This window comes from Haliaeetus albicilla, chromosome 6 (genome assembly GCF_947461875.1).
Source record: "Haliaeetus albicilla chromosome 6, bHalAlb1.1, whole genome shotgun sequence".
In the NCBI taxonomy this organism is placed as follows: Eukaryota; Metazoa; Chordata; class Aves; order Accipitriformes; family Accipitridae; genus Haliaeetus; species Haliaeetus albicilla.
The window spans coordinates 39,048,968-39,072,538 of NC_091488.1; the positions used below are offsets into that span (position 1 = coordinate 39,048,968).

At 37.8% G+C, this 23,571-nt stretch overlaps 1 protein-coding gene across 37 annotated transcripts in view; it reads left to right on the forward strand.

Annotated features, from left to right (window-relative positions):
• ABI3BP (ABI family member 3 binding protein) overlaps window positions 1-23,571 on the forward strand; it is a 168,334-nt gene that overhangs the window by 12,535 nt on the left and 132,228 nt on the right. For all 37 annotated transcript variants that reach the window (XM_069785638.1, XM_069785647.1, XM_069785651.1 and 34 more), the window contains exon 2: window positions 13,827-14,006. In XM_069785638.1, the coding sequence (XP_069641739.1) occupies window positions 13,827-14,006 (180 nt within the window). The remainder of the gene's footprint in view (window positions 1-13,826; window positions 14,007-23,571) is intronic.

Sequence of the window (23,571 nt, forward strand, 5' to 3'; positions counted from 1 at the left end):
CAAACTAATCTTGCCTCTCTGGCAGTTCTCTTATGCTTATCTATATACTGAAGAGATAGTGCTTTACTGGATTTTCAGTATCTACATGTTACAGGTAGGAAGTAGGATATTGCAATTGAAGCATAGCATTGAGGAGGGCAGCCCTTCTTGAGGCTTTATGGTGCATACTTAGAGGTGCAGGAGAAAAAGTGGTAGCCTTCAAGTTGAAAAATACTCATTTTTAGTTACATATATGTTTTATATATTTGGATACTGTCTTCATATCTATGTACTTTTTCTCTAAGCCGGATGACTCCTATTTAATCAGGCTTTTTTCCTGGGTAACATACTCTGTACCTCTAGTCATTGACTTTGCTTTTTTCCCTAGATTTTACCAGTTGGTCTACTTTATAGTGCTCTATGCACTGGTTTATTAGTGATAAGAGATCTTTGTGGAAGTGAGGACTAGTACATAAAAGGACTGGGTGCCAACTCTTCAGACTTACAGTAGAGAAAGCAACAATATTGAAACGTACCTAAAATATGTTGGTGATTCTGAGACTCATAGATTAGTTTACAACTTAAGAGTTGGAAGTACATGGTGGTTTCAAATTTACTCTGTTAGTATATTTGCAGACCTTGCTAGCTGTCTAAATACTACTATCTTTAAGCAGTTTTGTCCTTAAAAAATAACCATATGCTGAATCAGAGAAGGAGGTAAGACAAAATGAGCTATGAAAACATCTAAGCCAATGTTAGAGAATACTGAGGTAAAGACTTGCTCTTTCAACTGCTTGGACTATGGCAAGTAAGATAATAGTTAGCACAGGAGGAGGATTTTAGTATCTGACTACCTATTTTATTCTACAGATATAAAAAACCCATGCAAATACCAATTTAATACTGCTTGGGTTTTGTTTTTTTTCACATTAATTCAAAACTGCCTTATTCTAATACAATAGAAATTATACTTTCTTACCATCAGTTATTTCATATTCTTCTTTTAAATCTGACTCCTGTTCTCCCAAAGTATTTCAAAACATCCCCAGATGGATAGTCACACAGAAAATCAATCCAAAAGGTATGCACTGAAAAAAACAAAATTATGTATTCTGATGTAATACATAGTGGTCACAGCTAAGAAACAGTTTTTAAAATGACTGCTACAATGTGAGATTGTTACTGCAATCTGGGTACACATCAATCCATGTAGCAGATGATCTGTGCACTTGGTAATGAATGATAACATCGTGGATTGTAAAGTATAGTATCTTCACTCTTCTCTAAGAAGCAAATGCGGTTGTAGTTCTAGATGCTGTTTTTCATTATGCCTTTGATTTTTTGATTCTTCAACAATCCATTGATATTTGTAGACAAGAAGTGGATTAAGGGAGTGGTTGCTGCTAAACACTGCCTGCCACTGAATAGGTAATGGCAGTGGTAATGCTAAGCACTGCCTGCCAATGAACATGTTCTTAAGAAACTTGTTGCATTGAGGTCTGCAGTCTTTAATACTGATCACTTCAACCTATTTATAATTTGTGGGCAGAGCCAGACCAACAGCATCTGAATTCCTCACCTGCTTAAGTTCTTAGTATCTTGTTGACCTTCCCCTACTGGGGAGCTGTTGTTGAAGTCCGTGTTTTTATTCAGCTGATCAGCTCTAAAGTATAACTACCTTATACATGGCCATGTCCGAAAACCACATTTCTTTTTTGGTGTTTGCATTAGCTGGTGCTCTTTGAAGGCATAAAGGGGAGTTGGACCTAGAAAACTTGGGAGACTTTTGCTCCCCACAGTCTTCTACACACCTTTATTTAATATCTTTATGCAGAAACTGTCAGGTTCTTAGACCAAGGTACAGTTTTCTGCATAGCCCAGCCTGGGTGGAGTTGCCTTGGACCTGTTTCCTTGGACAGGAGAAGGAGCCAGGATTGGAAAGACCAGCTCTTCTGGGCAAGATGCAGTCACTGTCTCATCAGCTCTGTCCAGGTGGAGTTGCATCAGCCCAGAAAAAGACATGCCAGGCCAGTCTGGAAAAAAAACAACGACAAACAACTAGCTCTGAGAGTAAAGCCAGGGGAACAATGCCCTGGAGATCGCAGTTACGTCAGATCCAAATCAAGCTTTATCCTAATGCAAATAAGTGATCCATAATCTAAATTGAAATAAGGGTTTGAGGTTCTTTTATTAATGAGAGTTTTTTCATGGACAAATAATGTCCTTTTAAGTTTTGTGGTTTGTGTGCTGTTGATTTGAAAAGTAGTATCTATCAAAAATGGTTCAACTTGAAGGACTTTCAGGGGGCATTAAGCATTGAAAATAATGGATAGGCTTTGTTCTGTCTCTATCCTTCAAAAATGTTGATTTATTTGGTGTTGAGTTTTATTTAAATTAAATTTTTAGCACACGTATTTGAGCTCTAAACACAACTAGGTTTACTGACTGGTCAAAGAAAGGAGTGGAATTTTCTAAGATTTAAAAGAAAAATTAAATGATATCTTATGACAGGAGCCAGGGACAGGTTGTTCAAACTCTGTCCAAAGACGTTTTCAGAAGTTTAACTCCTGTTCTCTTGTCCATCAGAGCTGCAGACTTGGTTATTCTCAAACAACAGTTTTCTATCTTGTTTTCAGTTTTGCTTGCCATTTTAACAAATAATGGGGACATGAGCTGCAGAATGAAAGCTGGAAATGGGGGTTGGACCACTGATGTGGGATCTTCAGTTTAAATCCAGGCTCTTTTCAGCTTTGTTACTGAAAATAAGGATAGTTACTGTTATTTAGTCCAATTAAAAAAAAAAAAAATTTAAAGCAACATGTGGAAGGAGCCTTCTGAGGGAGATAGTGAAAAGGGTGGAAGTGGATCTTTGAAGAAGTGCTTGAATGACCTGAAAACAGGTGAGAGAGATGGCAGCATAGGAATAATACACTCCTTTTTGTACATTGCTTTATGTAGATACGTAGGAGCCGGAACTGCTAATAACTACATCTTTACCTCTGCGTTGTCCTTACTGGTCCTAAAGTAATAGTGAGCTACAGCTTATTAACTCAGTTCTGAACTGTAGTGATCACTAGAGAGGAATTGGCAAAGGCAGTATTAGAAACTATATAGTTTTGTAATATAAATGCTCTAACAAGTTTCTTTGAGAAGTATCTATTTAGTTTATATCCATTAAAAACAGAGAGCGTATTTCAGATTAGCATTAGTAAAACTAAATATACATTCCAGCTGAAGGAAGAATTCTCAGTAATGCTGAAAGACTGCTGTGAGAAAGGGCGCTGGAAGGGATGAGGCTGAGCCTGGGCCCTCACAGTATGTCTCTTCCTATGGAGGCTTAGTGAGTTACTGCCTTCAGATGAACACCAGTATTGACGGGGTTTCCTACTGGATATTTCAGATATTTATACTCCTCTGTAGTGAATTTCTGTTATAAATGAAACTTCCAAAATTGCCCATGATATCAAAGAAGTACAAAGGGGAATTATAATTTATGCTATTTTATTGGCTGTGTGCAGTCTGTTAAGAATGTTGATATGCCTAAAAAAGTTGTCATCTTTCAAATAAAAGTGCTTTAAAGGCATAGACGAGGAGTTTATTTAAAAATCTCTTGAAAGCGTCTTTATTCTGAGTTGGGCAACTAGTGAGCTTGGAATTCCAACAGATTATTCTTGTAGCACAAGACAACTGATGGCAGGATGTCCACCTGACAACTCCAGGTCGTTAAATGCAATTTCTGAAAACAAGTAAATGGACCAAGTGTTTGTGTTGTGATTGTACTGGCTGAAAAGATTTCTTTCAGCATCAAGAGAAGCTAGAAAATACAGTATAGAGAGTTACATGAAAATAAGATTTTTTTTTTTTTTTTTTTTTTTTGGCCTTGAAGTTAGCTTGCTATAGCTTGTTCTAGTTTATTTCCCAGAGAGACTTAATTGAAATTCTGTATTTCCTATTGGCTGACATAAAGTGGCTTCCTCTTTAACACATAGATCCTCCTCAGAGGCATCCAGCTTTCTTACTAGACATCAGAAGTTAGATGAAATTTAGGTTGTCTGGATCTTTCTTTGGTGATGTCTTTTCTTTCCTTTTAAATTACTGCAAGTCATTGGACAGGTTGTGCTTACCATACTATCACATCTACTTTCTTAGTTACAATGGGAGTCAAAAAGAGGTGCTAATTTCAAAACTTAATAAGGTGGAATCAGTTACTAGTTTCTGGTTATCAATAAAGTAGTAAGCCTTAACAATAAGGCTTAAAATAACAAGCTTTATTCATCCTATCTATCAAGCACCATAGTCAAAATAAGAAAAATCTACCGTTTCTGTATTAAACAATGTCATTGTAAGCGAAAAAAGTAGCATTTCAAAATGAAATGATTGCTTCTGCTCCTCAGTTCCTTCCTCAAACCAAGAGAATGGCTTTGAAATGAACAGAATTGATAGCCTGGGGGCAGAGAAACTCAGGTTAAGGAGAGTGTTAGGACTGGAACAGGAATTGTACTGCTGAAACTTTTCTGATTGCTCATCCCTAAAAATGTGCCAGTGGATCTCAGTGTAATAAATGTTGGTCTGTAGGTAAGAATAACATGGCTTTTGTTCATCTTTTTTGGAAGCTGCCTGAGCAAAGAGATCCTGTGAGCCTAAGTTGCAAGCTTATCAGTTAGGTTACTTCTGTAGATAGACGTGCATGTATGTGTTTTGCAAAGTTAACTGCTGCATGTTGACAGCCTATTTTTCTGAAGTCACATTAGACTTGTGTACAGAGTGTGGGCATACTAATATTTTGAAAAAAATATTTAATTGGGGAACTTCCATTGCAAATGGCAAAATTATGTGCAATGCTTTTAGCTTACCCTCTTTCAATAAGGTATTCTTTGTTGCCCTTTAAGGGTATGGTGTCTATGGCACCTATTTTCATCATTTAGAGTATTTATTAATGTGGATTTTATAGCTAGGAGCGTTGGTGTTTTATGTAATCTGTGATGAGAAAGATGATCTAACATTTTCCACAGCTACCTGACCGGAGGATACAAAGAAGACAGATTTTCTGCAGAAGTGCACGGCAATGTGACAGGAGGCACTGGGCACAAGTTGTAACATGGGAAATTCGAGTTAGATATTAGGACTTTTTTTTTTTGTTTTTAAAAACAACAACAATGATAAATACTGGAACAGGTTACCCAGAGACGTTATGGAATCTGTGTCCTTAGAGGTGTTCAGACTCAGCTGGATGTGACCCTGAGCAACCTGATCTGATTAGGTTCTGCTTTGAGCAGGGGGTTGGATTAGATGACTTACAGAAGTCCCTTCCACCCTAAATTATTCCATGATTCTATGGTTGTGGCTGTCTTAGAAGTGTGTCTTGTTTATTCTACTGCATAGAAACAGAACTATTTTTAAATATTTGCCATTTAAAGCTATATTTGGTTTTTGGCCAAACAATAAATTTTTCTCCATGTTTGGGAGCCAAAGCAAATATAAAAATATAAAATAGCAAAAATAAAAGTTGCACAGTGTTAGATTATCATTGAAATCTTGGCTGGTGGTACTATGGCACCAGATTTGGAAAATGAGAGCACTGCTGTGAACAATTTAAATGTTATAGGTGAGGTGGTGCTCACGAATAGATGGTGCTAATATATTTTCTTAAGGCATGCTTCATTTATCTAGCGCTCTGGGAGGCAGTGCTAGGTCTTGCCTTCATGCCCTCTAAAATCTTTGAAATGGTGAAAAACAAACAGTCTCAATGTAAGGCAAAAGGAATTCTCATGATGAAGCCAGATTTGCTGTAATACTGTACAGCTGTATTCACCCTCTAGTTTTGTAGGGCAGAGTTCAAGGCTTTTCACTCTATGGATAAAAACAAAAAATAGACTGTATTTGATCACGAGAAACTGTACACACTTAAAGCCCAGCAGTAGAATCATAGAATAAGTGAAAGTAACATCTTGTGTCAGTATTGCTTTTGCTGAGCCTTTAGTGAAGCAGGGAAACAGCTCAAAATGTAAGTTGCCAAGATGAATTTATTTCAAACGAAAAAATGGTTACTTTATTTCATTTGTGCTTCCTTCTTGAAGTTTGTTGCTAAATCAGCACCTCGGGGTTACTTCTGAATGTGTTAATTACTAGTTAGTAAATTATCAGCCAGCTACTGACATATCTTCTTAAATTGGAGAGAGAGAGATAGAGTGCTCTTCAGCTGAAGATACTTTATTTGACAGGGCCAAGATATATTTTGGGGTTTGGGTAGAAACAGAAAAGAGCCAGTTAATTCACATTCCAGTCACCTCATCACCCAAGTTCTCTCATGTTCCTTGAAACAGAGGAAAATCAAAACAGCTGGCAATTTTAACTAACTCCACATCTATTGTTACCAACAATATGGTAACAATATAATGGGCATAGGACACAGAATTTCAAAGACTTTAATTCTGTCTTACTGAAACAAAATTTTTTTGTTTGTTCATTTGGGAAGTAAACTCTCAGGTGGTTTTATTTGCTTTTATACGTTGCAAATACTACTGTCCCCAACACTGGGGGCAAATACTGGTTTAATGCAACTAGCCCAGTGAACCATTTCTTTTTATCTCCTTCTCTCCAGTTACTAAATAGCAAAGGAATTGTATAAATCTATTTTTAGTAGTTACTGTTTGGCCTTTTCGGACTGCTTTGCAATGTTGATTTCTTAGGGGGATGTTAAACCTAAACCAAAGGGCTTTCACTGAACTTCTGCTGTGAAAGTAGAAATTGAAAATTGAACCTCTCTGTCTTGCAGCTAAATATGAACCATTAGTTAGAACTAGCTGGTATGAATAAGAGATGGTAGCAGTGCTTTTGAATTCTCCTCTTTCTTCCTCTGTTACTCCATGATTAATTAAAGTGATAAGAAAAAGAAGATACTTCACATAATCCCCAGTGGGTCCAAAGCTTGAATAACAAGTGTCCAGCTGAATGTTTTATCTATTATTTTCTGTAACTGCTTTCACATTTTAAAGATGTGAATTTCAGTTAGGTAATTTAGAGTTAAATTTTTCTAAAGTTTCAATGTTTATTTGCTCTTGGCTCCTGTTGCCTATACGTGACCACTTATTTTTTCCAACTAGCCAAACTATGGTGCTCCCAGCTGGATTCTTCAGACCATTTGCAGCTATTTTCTTCTTTCTGAAGAGTTATCGGTGGCTGGTTCCCTTATGATGCAGCTGATTCATTAAGCTGTCTTTAAAAGTTTTTCCCCTTGTAGGCAAAGAGTCCTTTCCCTAGAGTGATTCCAATACTGCAAGTGATCTGATGCACTTAACGTAGTGCTTTTAGTTCAGATATACTGTGCGCAGTTTGTCCTGCTGGTATTGGCCATCAGTTGGCTTTTGTTGAAGAGAATACTTGCAGATCAGTGTGGAATTTCTGTTGGCAGGCATGGAGGGAAAGATTGTTTTTCAGAGGTGGCTATGGGTCCCAGAATCTTCCATTTGGAGATGGCCTCAATGTAAAAGAATTACTCTACAAATGCAAATACTTAAGACCAGAGTTTCAATAACACATGCCAAAAGCTGATACAAGTGAATGTGAGTTAGGAAAAATCAATCTTGCCTTGCTCTGTGCCTGCAAGTTTTCTTTCCTGTTTGTAAGGTGTTTTCAGAATCTCTTTACACTGGAATTAGAGGGTGCCTAGTTTACCATTTGACTCTTTCATCAAGGAGACGGGGGGAAAAAGGGTATTCCAAAATCATAAAATGACAAAGTTATTTTCTCAAAATCAAATGCATTCTTATCACAATATCATAGCAGTTAAGTTCGATCATGTTTAATACATATTTATCTGAGTGTTGGCCAGGATAGAGCTATTACTCAGAATGGGAATGCCTGCTTACCCTGTTAGTTGTTTAAAATACTGTGAGATCAACACAAGTGAAACCTATTTTGCTAATGTGTTCCTGAGAGCAGTCCCCATTTACCAAGCTAATTGATATGAAGTCTGTACTGCTCCAGGCTGGCCCTCTCTCAACTTGACTGGCAGTGACTGTGCAGCATGTAGTGTTGAGCTCTCCCCAGCTGGCTGCAGAGGCCCCTCTGTGCTGCTGTGCCCTCCCTGTATACCTCTTGTCCACTCCAAGGATTCCAAGTGACTACGTGGGCCTTCCTCATAGGCCTTAACGTGAGTTGCATTGTGTTACCTTTTCCTAGGAGGCTTTTTTGTTTGTTTTTAATTCTGACCAGTGTAGCAGAGTCTGGCTTACAGTCTCCTGCACAAAGCTGCCTTTTCCTTTTAGATTCGAAATGCTTGAATTTGTTCATAAGGGTCTAGGTCTCCTTTGAACTCATGTGACCTCCTTGAGTCTGGAACATTTTAGCTTTTTTTTTTTTTTAATTCGTTAAGAACTATTTCTTTATAATGTACTCAGCTATAAAAAGAGAGGGTTGCTTCACAGCCTTTCATGTTTGTATTTTTATAGTGTGATGCTAAGAAGTATACTGTGTGTAGGGTGGCACAAAAGTGTGATGTTGGAAGAGTGCAAAGGCTTCTGGAAAGATGTTGGAGTGCTGATCTGTTGGCAGGCAGAAGAGCTGGATTGATGACTAAGTAGCACACTGACCCAGTTTGGGGAGAGATGTCATTCCCTACAAAGAAAGAGTCCATACAAAGAGTGATCTACCATGCATTGATAGGTGTGCCATGACAGAGAGCACTTTCTGGGCTTGTTGGCTTCCTTCTGTCCTCATTGTTCTTTGGTTTTGTCTCTTGTGTAGCCTTTCAATCTCTGGAACCTAAGTGCTCTCACTCAACAGCTACGGTTCCCAGCAAAATCAGGTTCTAACTTCAGCTGGGAACCTTTGCTGCTAAGGTAGCAGTAGTGGTAGAAGAAAGTATGTGATTCAGTGTAGTGGTCTTTCCTACCTTGGGCAACATGAGAGCAGATAATGATTCTGTTGAGCACACCTCACTTGAGAGAGCATGACTACTGCCACTCAACTCATTCAACATGAGGTGAGTGATCTTCAAATAGAAAGTAATTAGGAGATGTTGAAATAAGAATCAAGATCAATAAGATGTAATAATAAGAGAAATAATAACAAACTAATGAAGGGATACATTGCTTTTTCTTCTAATTTTTGGGGGGTCTGTAAAGTAACTGTACACTGAAATGCATCAGTAGTGAGAAAGAGGAAGAAGGGAGAAAAACCTCATGTGTAAACTGATTTTTCTGTAGCATACCAACTTCCACAGATTTCATGTGAAATTTTCAATTTGTCATTCAGGTTTTGACATCTGATAGAAAAACTTGTTAGTGTTGGCCTTGGTTGCTCCACTTCTGTCCATACACTTCCAGAAACTGGTCAGCCTCTGATAGTTATTGTTTTACCAGTTAAAATTGATCCCTCAATTTCAGTGATTCTGGAATGCACACAGCCCATGGAAGGGAATGTGGTTTAGTCATATGAAGTGTGGCATCTGTGTTGTTGCTTTAGCACAGTTATTTTCCTTTAAAAACACGCAGCTAAATAATAATGGAGGAGGCTGTTTGTTTGCCTTGCCCTGTGCTGCTTTTTGGGTCAGGCCACACCTTCAAGAGGAAGGGGAGAAGAGCACTCTTGCTGAGATTGACTGGGCCCTCTCAGCTAGGGGAACTTCTGTCTGGAGAGAAGGAAACAGTAAGCAAGGAGCTTACGGAAGGGGTAGAAGATGGTTATGTTAAAAAAAGCATGAAGCAGACCCTGCGGCTAGATTTCCAAGGAGAGGAAAAGAAAGAAAGATTATCTCCATCCTTTATTGGATGTGGGGGGAAACATGGTAACAGGCTGAGGGAAAGGCTGAGGTACTTAATGCCTTCTTTGCCTCAGTCTTTAACAGTAAGACCAATTGTTCTCAGGGTACCCAGCCCCCTGAGCTGGGAGATGGGGATGGGGAGCAGAATGAAGCCCTCATAATCCAAGGGGAAATGGTTAGCAACCTGCTAGTCCACTGAGACATACACAGGTCTATGGGGACAGATGGGATCCACGCAAAGGTACTGAGAAAGCTGGCGGAAGTGCTCACCAAGCCACTTTCAATCATTTGTCGGCAGTCCTGGCTAGCTGGGGAGGTCCCAGTTGATTGGAAGTTAGAAAATGTGATGACCATCTACCAGAAGGGTTGGAAGTAGGATCCAGGGAACTACAGGCCTGTCAGTCTGACATCAGCGCCAGGGAATGTTACGGCACAGCTCATCTTGAGTGCCATCAAACGGCACATACAGGACAACCAGGTGATCCAGCCCAGTCAGCATAGGTTTATGAAAGGCAGGTCCTGCTTGACTAATCTGATCTCCTTCTGTGACGAGATGACCCGCTTACTGGGCGAGGGAAAGGCTGTGGATTTTGTTTACCTGGACTTCAGTAAAGCGTTTGACACCATTTCCCACAGATTCTCCTGGAGAAACTGGCTGCTCATGGCTTGGATAGGTGTACTCTTTGCTGGGTGAAAAACTGGCTGGATGGCCGAGCCCAAAGAGTGGTGGTGAATGGAGTTAAATCCACTTGGTGGCTGGTCACAAGTGGTCTTCCCCAGGGCTTAGTATTGGGCACCGTTCTGTTTAATACCTTTGTTAATGATCTGGATGAGGGGATCGAGTGCACCCTCAGTAAGTTTGCAGATGATACCAGTTCGGGTGGGAGTGTTGATCTGCTTGAGGGTAGGAAGGCTCTACAGAGGGATCCAGATAGGCTGGATCAATGGGTCAAGGCCAACTGTATGAGGTTCAACAAGGCTAAGTGCTGGGTCCTGCACTTGTGTCTCAACAACCCAAAGTGGCCTGGTGGAAAAGGGCCTGGAAGTGTTGGTTGACAGCCAGCTGAATACGAGCCAGCAGGGTGCCCAGGTGGCCAAGAAGGCCAACAGCGTCCTGGCTTGTATCAGAAATAGTGTGGCCAGCAGGACTAGGGAAGTGATCATCCCTTTGTACTCGGCACTGGTGAGGCCGCACTTCAAATACTGTTCAGTTTTGGGCCCCTCACTACAAGAAAGACATTGAGGTGCTGGAGCGTGTCCAAAGAAGAGCAACGAAACTGGTGAAGGGTCTAGAGCACAAGTCTTATGAGGAGTGGCTGAGGGAACTGGGGTTGTTTAGTCTGGAGAAGAGGAGACTCAGGGGAGACCTTATCGCTCTCTACAACTACCTAAAAGGAGGTTGTAGTGAGGTGGGTGTCAGTCTCTTTTCCCAAGCAACAGGTGATAGGATGAGAGGAAACAGCCTCAGGTTGTGCCAAGGGAGGTTTAGACTGAATACTAGGAAAAATTCATTCACCGAAAGGGTTATCAAGCACTGGAACAGGCTGCCCAGGGAAGTGGTTGAGTCACCATCCCTGGAGGTATTTAAAAGACTTGTAGACATGGTGCTTAGGGACATGGTTTAGTGGTGGACTTGGCAGTGTTAGGTTTATGGTTGGACTCAATGATCTTAAAGGTCTTTTCCAACCTAAATTGTTCTATGATTATATGAGTTTTTCCTAAACATTGTGGGGACCTTGCAGTATTTGTTGCCATTCAGGCCATCACTGAAAGGGTCCTGTACTTAAAAGTGAACTAGAAAAAAAGGACCTGCCCTGTCAAGACAGGGTAGGGAGGACAAGGATTTATTTTTTTACATTTTAAGATAATCTCCTTTTCTTTTCTTTTCTTCTGTTCTGCCTCATTCTCTGTTTTTAAAAATACTTTATTCCTGTTTATGTTCTGCTAGAACTGGCTTTGAGTTTAAAAGCTCTGTTGGTGGTTTTGATATGCTAGCTATAAAGAAAAGATCCGAAGGGTCCTACCTCAAAGCTGTTGCTGTCTTGGGATCCCATTTAGGCTTTCTGGTTTTAGAAACCTTACTAAGAGTTTTTAGGCTTAAATAAAATGAAGACCCCTTGTCACTATAATTGACACTTACGAGTAAAACTCAGTATCTATCTATCTAGATGGAATCACACCCAGTTGAATTCAGTCTTGAATTAGAATTAGGTCTTCAAATTAATGTAAAGTATAACTGAGAGATATAGAAAAACAAGTGTGTGTACAAAAAAAAACCCAACCAAAAAACCAAAAAAACCCCAACGTGAAATTATTGTAGATTTTAAATTAAAATAGACCTTCACTAAAATTTTTTAAGATCCAGTTTTGAGTCTGATTAAGAATTTTAATACAGAAATCAAATTATTATATTTGAATCAAGTACTGTAAGTCTTGCTTTCTTCTTAGACATGAATATTCAGTGGACACCAGGAGACCATACTTTCATTTATGCTCAGGTCTCTAAAGTTAGTTTAGAATTTTGCAGACTACATAATTTTAACAAATCTAGTTCACTGTCAATCAGAGGTAATAATCCTAAATGTTGTTGGCATGGAACACTTTTTACTAAGCATCTTTATGAAGCATATTAGAGGGATTTGAAGTCCATTGGGTTTTCTTCCTGGTTTCTGCTATTTGGAGCCTTGTCAATATTCAAAGTTGCACACCCACAGCAGTTTCATATACTGAAAATAAAAGAAGTTAGGATGTCTCCCAAATAAGGAAGAAACTGCCACCCCTTCTCCTGTGATGGTATTGTACTGCTGAAAATGTCAGAGTTGAGTGTTATAGAAGCCTTGCAGCCTTCTGGAACCTGGCAGAGTTCCCTTTGGAAAATTGTGACTGTCCTGGCTGAGTGCTTTTACTTCATCAGTCTTCAGATAAAGGAAGGGTCTCATCGGAGGCACATGTTTTCCATCAGTTTTACTCGTACGCTTCTTTCTATAAAGGGAAGAGGCATAAAGTGTTTGGCTTAGGTCTTTACATTCAGTGTGCAGACAATTGCAGGTGATCGACAGTACCACTAAATCATCTTCCCAAATTGGGGATTGTGGCCTCTCAGCAATTCTAGTCATTAGAATTTCTAAAAAAAAAAAAAAAAAAGGGAGAGGAGGCTGGGGTGATACCAGAGAATCAATATATACTTGTATTTTTTTTAAGCATTGGCATTCAACAGTTCTGAAAATATGATAAGCCTAACAGTGACAAGGGAATATTAAAATTTTAAGTACCAAGGAAGGAAAAGCCAATCTTCCCTCATCCCACCAAGAGAAGATGGAACTCCTTCTTTTAGCCTAAAAACCTGATTATTCTGTTATGAAGTCATTCTGTGTTGTTATAAGTTAAATTTTTGTAGATGGATATACAAGATGTGTCTTGCTTTATGTGCTGCTCCCCTGGAAAGCATAAAAATGAATGTTTAAAAAAAGTTTCTTGGTAATTTTGAGTAGAGTATATATGTTAGTTAGGTGTTATGGTGTAATTCCAACTGGAAAATTACATTCCCAGCCCAACATTAAAAAAAAAAAAGAAAAAAAAAAGTAGTTGCAGCATTTTTATTTGGATCTAGTTACTATTTATCCTTTACCCTAATTTTGCAGTGTGATTAACTTAATGTTAAAACTTCGTATTTTTTACTCACAAGCAAAAAAAAAAAAAAATCAAACTTGCAAGTTTTTCACCTATGGGTCCTATAGATGGCTAATACTACTATAACTCTTGCATTTAAAGGAAAAAATGCTTGCATTTTTTCCAGTTACTTCATGCACTTTTCTACTACTGCAGTTGTAGAAGATGTTACAGCTAATGATAATACTAAACTAATGGAAGAACAGACGTGTTGGAAACCACAATTTTACATCACTGTTCATTTACTTTTTTAAATACACTTAGTATCCCAGAGACTCCACATTTAAGCAATTGTTCAGCTGCTTGCAGCTAGCAAATTAAACAGCTCTATATTGTTATATTGTCTTATTCCATTACTGAATATATTACTACAAGATAATACATTCTGGTCTTTTCTTTTTTTACTCTTTCCCAGTGAAAAGGCAGAGCCTGAAAGTTCAGATCAATGCAACAGATGACACCGTTTGCATGAGGTATCTTCGACCAAGTCAAAACACCAAACTAGAAGGTTTTGTCCTGGGTTATGGAAGCAACTTCTTTTCTAATCAGTACATTCCTTTACCTTCGGAAGGAAAAACCTACATAACAGAACTGGGTAAGGCATATTTGCTTTGCATGCTACTGTTGTCATGAATTGTGGCAAGAGAACAAGGAGTATATGAACCTCTGGGTTTCTTATGTTTTATTTTATTAGGTTGTTGCTCAGGGTTTCTTTGTGTTTATTTAAGGTTGCCTTTGAAGAATTTCAGATGAATGTGGAATTAGGAGATCCTCCAAGGAGAACAAATAGTTCTTGTTGTTTGGAAGAGTTTGCTACTGGTATTTGTTTTGAGGATTTTCATTGTACTAAGATTGTACTATTTGACCACATCACAGATCAAATGGGATGATTTGCCTGAAGTTGCAGTTATAAAGTAGAATACAAGGGAGATGGGCATGTTTTTAACAAATAGTACAAGAAGCAGTGAAACAGTTTTGAGAACTGTGTGGTTGATTCCATTTGGTAGAAACATTTATATCAAAATGATGCCTTTTCTGGCAGGGGCCTGTTCCAGTTCTACATGTTATAGAATAACCTATAACTTCTTTGTCAGAAGTTACGGATGGAATTCCGTGAGCTGTTTCATGGAAAAGATTAAACCACATCGAGAATGTTAGAATCTGTTGCCTGGGATAGGGAGGAAGAAGGGAATTTGGTTTTTCCTTTCACTTAGGGTTTTGTCAGTATGGGCAGGATAGCAAAATAGTAGAACTGGATTAGTTAGAATTGTCTGATAAATGATTAAAACATTGACTTATCAGGATTTGACCTTTTAAGAAATCTGTTCAATCTCTGAGCATTTTCCTGTTGCTTTCTTTAATCTTTTCTAGCCTGAAATGAATGGGGGTTACCCTCATCATTGTAATGCCAGTGATCTTGGTGTAAAACAAGGGGAAAGAAAGGCCGCATAAGGATAGAAGTAACAATTGCCATCTTTTTGATGTGGTCAATTAAGGCAATTCTGGGGGTTTGCTCCAGGCTGAAAACTGCAGAATAAAAGAGAAAAAATAAGATGTTAGATACAGAATAATTAAGATATTGGAGACTTTCATTAGATTGCTGTGGCAAAGGTTGACTTCTTCCTTTTCGTGAGTTGGTATGCCTGGGATCTCTCCGTAATTCTATCACCAATCCAGTGTTTGAGTTCATAACCATCACTTAAGCTGTGTCTGATTTATGTGATTTATCCCATGTGTAACTTTTGAATCAACTCAGTAAGAATGGTGTACAGGATTTTTTGTAGAATACTGTGAATTGGGCATAAGTAATACCTGTGTAGCTGTATTGCAGGAGTAGTGAGGATTAATATTTTTCAGGTACTCTGAGATCCTTGGAAAGAGGAAAAAGCACTGAATGTGATGTTATGTGTAGATCATCCTTCCTTTTTAAGAGCAGCTTTAATACCTAATGCTTTGTGAAACTGTATGAAACAGAAAGCTGAACATCATTTGGAATATATGGGATTTGGGTATTTTGTAACTTTAATGTTAATAGCTAATGGCTGGAAACTGTGGACACCTGCCTTTAGTTCTGCAGTGCATCAGAGTGCTAGCCACATGCATATTCATTAAAGCTTACCATTAAGCAATCAAAATCTTGTAGCAATGAACACAGAAGGTGAGAAACCCCATGATACATATAGCCTGTAATGAACACATTTTCTCTAGTGTATCTGGCGAGGGAAAAGCACAAGTGTTGGGGAATACTCTCCTTTTCCTTTATAATTATTTTAAAGGAGAAAAACTTCAAAGTCTTAACTCACTCATGCCAATAAAAGTTGTCAATCAATTTCCTAGTGACAATGAATCTATGAATGTGATTTCTGAGTGTCCAGTTAACTAAAAATGCAATGTGCAACATAATATAAAGGCTAGCATTTCCAACTTTAAGAAAACGTCATCTTTGAAAGGACAGGAATAAAAGCTAACAGTAATATGTACTTCAAGTTGCAAGCATTTATTTAAGGCAATTAACAGTACATTTATTGGAGCTATTGCTTTTAGTTAAGATATTTAGGGTTAGATTATATACTTTGTGGACTTGTTTATTGGAGTTTGGAAGCAGAGAGTACATCATCTTGCCCATTTCGTTAGTATTAAACATCACATCAAACTGCAGCTTTGACTGCGCTTTCCAAGTGCGTGCAGAACACGGCTAAAGGAAGAAACATCAATTGTGCTTTTGGCTCTATTTTAGAGTGACTTGTGTGGCAGAGGTGAAGAGAAGACGGTGGTGATTGCTAGCACCCCCCCCAGACCGGCTGCTGGCACGAACTGGAGGAATTGCAGGATGTTTCTTAGTTTTAGGAGCAATGGGTAGGTTTTATTCTGGCAGCCGGAAAACTCAGCTCAGCACACACTTTACGTGGATGTTAGAAAAAATAAGGTATTGTAGAGGGACAGTAAAAATACTCTCAAGATACTTTCCAAAGATACAAAGCCCCTAGACCCTATTGCTGAAAAATCTTAACATTATCTTTGTACTCCTAGTACATCTCCTATGTAAGGAAGTTGGCCTAGTATGCTATCTTCATATTAAAAAAAAAAAAATAAATTAAAATTTCACACTAAAATTTGTCAATTTTGTATTCTAGATATTCTAGCGATTCAGGTGCCACTGTACACTTTGCAAAAGGTCTTCAGTGTGTTCCACGCATTATTTCACAATCAGAACAACTAGTTTTATACAGAAACACTCACATTCACTCTGAGAACTCCTTCTTGGTCCTCTCATGCTTTGGCTTATCTGACTTTTACAGAAAGCAGATGAACTTTCAGGCTGTCCTGAAGAGTGGTTGGTTGTGGCTTTTACTGAACAGGATGTGGAAGAAAAGACATTGAGGCCTGTTTAGACCAAGACTAATACAATTTAATGCTTCCTCCTCTCCTGTCAGTTTTAGTGGTTCATGGAAAGAGAATACCTTTCCCAATCAATTTAGGGATACTTTGATCACAACCTTGAATTGTTTTGGTATCTGAACTGTAACAATTAGAAATGGAGATTTAAAGGCACATGTTAGTTACTAAAAGGTATGTTTTCTCAATGGATTAAGGAACATTGCTTTAGAATATAATCTCTTGAGAGAGTGAGTAGATCCAGGAGAATGGAATCTCTGTATCTAGACAAAAGTGGATCTTGTCCTAGTAGTATTAAAATTGTCTATTCCATGAAGCTTTGTAAGTGAAAATCGTACAGATATGCAATCAACTGTAGATCCTACTCAAAGAAAAAAAATTATTTCATTAATTTAGTAGTTAGGCCAATGTAAGAAAGCATACAGACTTTGCATATAAATCAGTCATGATTCCCTCCCTAAAATGCATCAATCCTTTAAAATGTCCTTTGTCTTTTCTAACAAACAGTATAGGGCTACACAGCAGAATGAAGTGCTTGCAGACATTTCCTTGATTTAGCTCTGCATGCCTGGTTTTGTTAATGGAGCAGCATAATCTGTATTCTGTTTGGGATAGTTGTCTCCGATTGGAACTGGAGTACAGGGAACGAAGCAAGAACTTATATATATTGCTGTCTATATTGTGTCATCTATTAAAAAAATACCGAAGGCCAATGACTTCCATAGTTCCAACCCTGTCACTGTTGATTAAGATGAAATTTATTGTCAGGTTTTCTGCTGGGTCACACACGTCTTATGACCCTGTTCACAATAAACTTGAAGTCAGCAGATTTATTATTTTATGAAATTACATGTGTGTATGTGCATATATTTTAAAAGAAATTAATAAGGATGTGATCTTTTCTAGGATTTCCAGGAGACATATATGGCTTCGTACAACAAATGTACAAATGCATTCCCTACGTTTCATCCATTAAAATATTCAGCACCTCACTGCAGTAATTCTTATCTTAAAATATTTATTTTTCCTTTCTTTTGCAACTAAAATAATAACCAAGCCAGCAATTGCGCAACGTTATCCATGTATTGAGAACTGCCTGCAGAGGGCAAGTACAAAGAGAAGAGGGTTCTATTGGATTTCCTGAACTTGTAGTGAGCTTGTGCCAGCAGCAAACCCTTGGGCAGCGTCATGCATTGCTATATAGATGAATTTGTATCACAGTGAAGGGTAAGTGACAATGATGAGGCAGCATCAAAGTTTGGTTCAAAGAAGTATGCCTCTTTATCAGAATACAAGACGTGTTTTGTGCGGAGTGTACTTCATGAGCTTACATGACAGCAACGTTACTATTGGTTATGGAAGCTCTTCAGACTGTGTCAAAAGATATCAAAATGTAAATTCAGCTAGACTAATAAATAAGTTGAACAGACCCATTCAAAAGTTATGAGCTTGATTTAAACTTTTATGTAAATCTGTTCAGTGTGCATGACTCATAAAGAAAGAGTATTTCCTTGAGAAATTTGTGCTAGTTTTTTCCAGTTTGGTTAGGAAGATTGCAAGTCAGCCTCCTTGAGTTTGTTGATACTGTTGGAGGAACCCAAAAAATTGAGTGGAGACAGGAAAAGTTTGTAAGAATTAACAGCAATTTGCTAACAGAGTGAGGAAAATTAATTTCCTTTTCAGTTTCTGAAATCAGCTTAGATTTGGGCCATCCTTTGGCCTTTCCTTTACCTGAGGCAGATTGTACAGTGTAAGAGGAGAATGTATTGGCAGTCCTGCTTTATAACAACCATAATAAGTGATGGGTGAATTTTGCATATATACATAGGGAAGAATTCTAGTATCACCTTGAACACATTTTTAAAATTATAATTCAGGGATGTGTGCTAGAGTAGTCCTTAGCTAAAAGATCTTGCTGTGCAGTTTCTTATATATAATCAATTCCAAAAAAACAGATTCTTCATTGCTAATGTTAGCTGAGCCTAGTGGACTGGATGACCTGGAGGAGGTCAGCAGCTGCACCTTCATTTAGACAAGTGTTCTGACCAGCAGCAGGTTCATTCACACCAGCCTCTTTGTCCCCCTTCTCTTATCTTTTCCCATTCTTGTTACACCACGATACTTTTGATCCTTCCCTTTCTCCACATTTGGCCTTTGCCCTTAACAGCATCCAGTAGTACATCTTTAGCAATCTCTAAATTCAGATTAGGGAATTGCAGGCTGAAGCTAGAAAACACTTTGATTTCTGAATCTGCTGGTCTGTGAATTCTAATGATGCATTGTAACACTTTATTTTAAAATTTATTCTAAGTTCGTCAGTTCATTCTTACATTGTTTTGCTTTCAACTGCATTTCTGTGTTGGCTGAACCCTGAACTGAATTAAAACGGTATGCTTGAACACAGGTAGAATTTGCTAGCTTTTTGTGGTGTATGTTAGTTGCCTGCTGCCACTGATTTGGTAGCCTAGCTCATGGCTTATGGAAGTAAGTGTTCTCATATATTAATTTGATGTGTCAGTGGCATGTGTTTTTGTTATATTCTCGTCTCCTGCAGCTGTTAAGGTGGATAATAGAAGGGGTTTTTTTCAATAATTTTATATCATTAATATTACAGAATCTTAGCCAAAACAGTTGTTGATTTTCTTTTATAATGACACCAAAGTGCTGGTTTATTTCTGTGCAACTTTGCAGTCTTTGAAATGTTTCTTCTGTGGTAAGTTGTAGGCATACCTGTGTGTACATATAGTGTGTGTGTCTTTTAGGCTGTCTGGGTGAAAAAATACTGAGTAATTGAAGGAGTTCAGAAAACTATTTCATCTAATTGGTGACAGTTCATTGAGCTATAGTAGACTTGATGTTTAAAAGCTAAAACAAGATGACTGAATGCTTCTGTCTAATATTTTTGAGAAGTGGGAGGAAAGGGTATAAGAATATGTACTGAATGCATATGCATGTGTCTACTATATGTATCGAATGCTGTAGATACAAATACTATTGCTTTACAAATGCTAGTGCCTCAGGTGTGTGACTAGTCTTCCCTCCTGCTTCAAAAATCATTTGGTTAGGTGTATGTGCCTGCAGGAGTGTTGTGTTTTGGTCCAAAGTGGCATTGCTTTATTCAGCTGTGGATATTTAAACTTGAAAGAGCAATTCCAGTGTCATATTGGTGCCTCTCAACTGAATTGTCAAAACAACCCATGTTTGGGGAATTGTAACACTAAGATTTAGGCATGGGTTTGTTGACTAGCACTTTTGTGGTACATCTGGGCATTTTCCTGTCGTACTTTTTGGCTAAAGAATTGAAGATGATCACTTTGGACTTTATTTCTGATCTGCAACGTCAAGAGGTTTATAAAGAAATAGCTGTGTGCCAGCTGAAAGGAGTTCTTAGCCATGACATTTGTCATTCCAGGCTTAATAAAGGGGGCTAGGCATTAACAGCATCAAAAAAGTGGATTTATTATGTTAGTCTTACAGCAGCAGCCCTTCAAGAATGTGTTAAGCAGCAAGGGAACTGCTAAGATTTTCATAGGAAATTTGCAAATGAGTTAAGTTTTAACTTGTTAAAGTTTGCATTGTTCTGTAGGGATCCTTCATGTATGAGGTTCTAGATCCTTACAAGATGAGAGACAGACAGATCTGTATCTTGCATCTGTTATCATATGTATCTCTGTTATATACTGATGTATGTTGAAATGATTTTTGGGGGCAGATGCTGGATTTGTGGATCTGTGTCCAGATATTTGAACATTAACTTTAATTGTGTACCTATCATTTTCTTACTAAACACAGTTCATGCAAACCAAAAAACAGTCAGCTGTAAACAGGATTGTCTATACTCTGTGATTTAATTTGCTTTTACTTGACGTCATTTTATTTTAGAAATGCACTTTTCTTTTTAAATATATTTCAATGTAAATAGTTGATATATTGTGTGAATCATAATGACACACAGTGAGAACCCCATATTTTTATGGGTCTGATGGTCACCTTTCTGGTGCCTACCTCTTATTTCAGCAGTCAATTTAATTTATCCCTTAAGCATTAAGATGAAGTAGCACAAGCTAAATTATGGTTTTATTTAGGTTTCAGTATTTAACATTTTCTTTTTCTCCTATGTTACTCACCTTTCCCCAAGATTCCTGCTTCTTATAGACATGGATCTGTAGAGCGGATTATGCACATACAGACATCATAAAAGAACACAGATAATCATAAATAGTTCTTGCAACTTGATAAGAGTTTAATACATCAGTGAGGCAATGTTTTAAGCCCCTGAAAATGAATTGAGTTGTAGTAACATCAGATGATTTTCGCGTTGTGAGGATGACTGACACATATATTTCTCAGCAAGAGGACTGAATCAGTGTGAAAACTCAGTGGTCTTCTGAACTTAATAAGAGAAATGTTAAATTGTAGTGGAAGACTAAGAAAGAACTCTCACTTCTAAACCTGAATCGGGGCTCATTATATGAGATTAAGCAAGCCGTCTGCCTTTCTTGGTTTCAGTTTCCTTGGATATAGAATGTATGTCTGTCTAGAATAGAAGCATTTCAAGGCCTGTGTTCTTCAGTCCATGCATAATGCTTTGATACTGTGCATCAAACAGGTCAATTTAAATTAAACTACAGTTGCTGAACTCTTAACACCTGTATAGTAGCATGGGTGATTCTGCTCAGGAATGGCAAATTATGTTTGTAAATTAAGATATATTTTTAGTTAAGTTCAGAACAGAATTTTAGTGTTATATCCCAGGTAATGAGTGGACTCCTGATAATTTCAAATTCTGATTTTAGTTATAATATTCATAATATTGTCTTAAATTCAGTGGTTCTAAACCAGACAAGTGGTACTTTTTAAACCTGTCTGTTCTATAGCAAAGCTCTCCCAACATCTAGTCTTAGCTTGTTTTCCTAAATACTTCCTTTTATAGATTGTATTAAATCAGAAGAGCCTTGAGTTCTCTGGGAAATGGGGATGTGTTGTATTCTTTATTAAGGCAACATTTGCTAAATCCACAAAAAAGCTTAATGAACAGCACCCAACACAAAATATTCCTGCTGAGCCCTTTGTTACAGAAAAAAAAAACCTGTTAGAACTAATGATTCCTGATAAATACCAGGTTTTGTAGCTTTGAGGTGTGCAGGGAGACATTTACAGTCTTTGTTTGTTACCACATTTTGTTTAACAGATAATATATTTCTACACTGGTACACATGTCATTTCAGACTTCAGCCAGAATGAATTTTTCCAATGATGGAGCAGGGCAAAACTAGCTGTTTCAAACCATTTTGGTAACTTTCTTTCACAATCTTTGGACATTTTGTTGATGAAAACATAAATTTTTGCAGTTTTGAAGACTGTAATTCATGAGCTTTCAAGGTGATGCTTGAAACTAATTTTGTTGAGGTTCAGGTTGCTCAATACTTTGAGAGTTACAATAGCCTCACAAGTGGGCATGAATGCACAATAGAAAACTGGGATTAAATTACAGGGAAAAGCAAATTATTTTAATGTGTCACTTATTTCTGGTTTTAGGTCTCAATACAAAAAATGTCCAGATGGTATCACAGATCCCAGAAGAACTGTGTGCCTCCCTAAATATTAAACAGATTTTTTGTAAATGAAGAGGTATTTGCATTTTGGGGTTGCTCTTTCTTTTTAACTAATTCTTTTTCCACACTGCTTTGAGCAGCTACTTTCAATGCTCATCTTAGTTATGTTTATATAGGGTGCAGTTGAAACCCATTTCAAAACAACTGAAGTGCATTCATAGTATAGGTTTCCAGTGACTTAGATGCGTAGAATCAGTGAAGTTAAGTTAGAGTGGTTTCCCCACACTGGCACAGCATTTTTAGTGCAGCAAGCTTTTGATTTATTCAGTACTGGTTTTCCTTCCTCTCTCCTTACAGAAATCTGGATGTAAGAGAAAATTGAATGATTTCTCAGTGGTTCTGTTTAATTGGTAGTCTTCAAGGTATCTGTTACACTGAGATATGCAGGAAATTCAATCTCTCACTCATAGATACAGATTTAGATAAATGTATCTAAACTGGAATAGGAATTTTACGTAGAGTGATCCTTTTTAAAATAAAAAATGTAGCTAAATAGTTTTGATCGCTATATGGTGAGTCAAATTCTGCACATGGATATCCCCTTAGAAGCTCCTATGACTTCTTTTCTAGTGTTGCAGTTCGGTGAGACTAGAGCGTGGTTTTAAATAAAGAAGGGCAGAAATCTCTGACATCTGATGTCAAAAATAAGGGAAGATCTTCTTTCCAAAGATGAATTCCCCAAACTAAAATCACCATTTCAACATTGTTTTAATCTATTTATTATTTTAAGCTGCAGGGTGAAGTTATCAGCCTTTCACTGCCAGAAACATGAATATATCTGAACTTTTGGCCTCTTACCATGTGTGTTTGTGTCATCCAGACTGTATGAGATGTCTCTGAAACGTGTTAGAGTTTGTGTAAAACTTGGTTTGCTTAATTTCATTATGTCCTATGAAGGCTAGTATTTCCAGTAGTTTTCCAAGCTGGTTCACAACTGACACCCAGGTAGCGATGACTCTGCATCCTTTAGAATAGCTGCAGTTCTTGTGTACTTTAAAAGAAACTTAGGCCATTCAGGTAAGACTGAATTGAAAGGCAAAAATTCTTGTCTTTGGATGGGCTTTTCGGGTTTTTTGCTATGTAATATGATCTGTTAGCTTTTTGAAATGAAACAGTTGAACCTTTTATGGGAAGTGGTGCAAGAAAGTT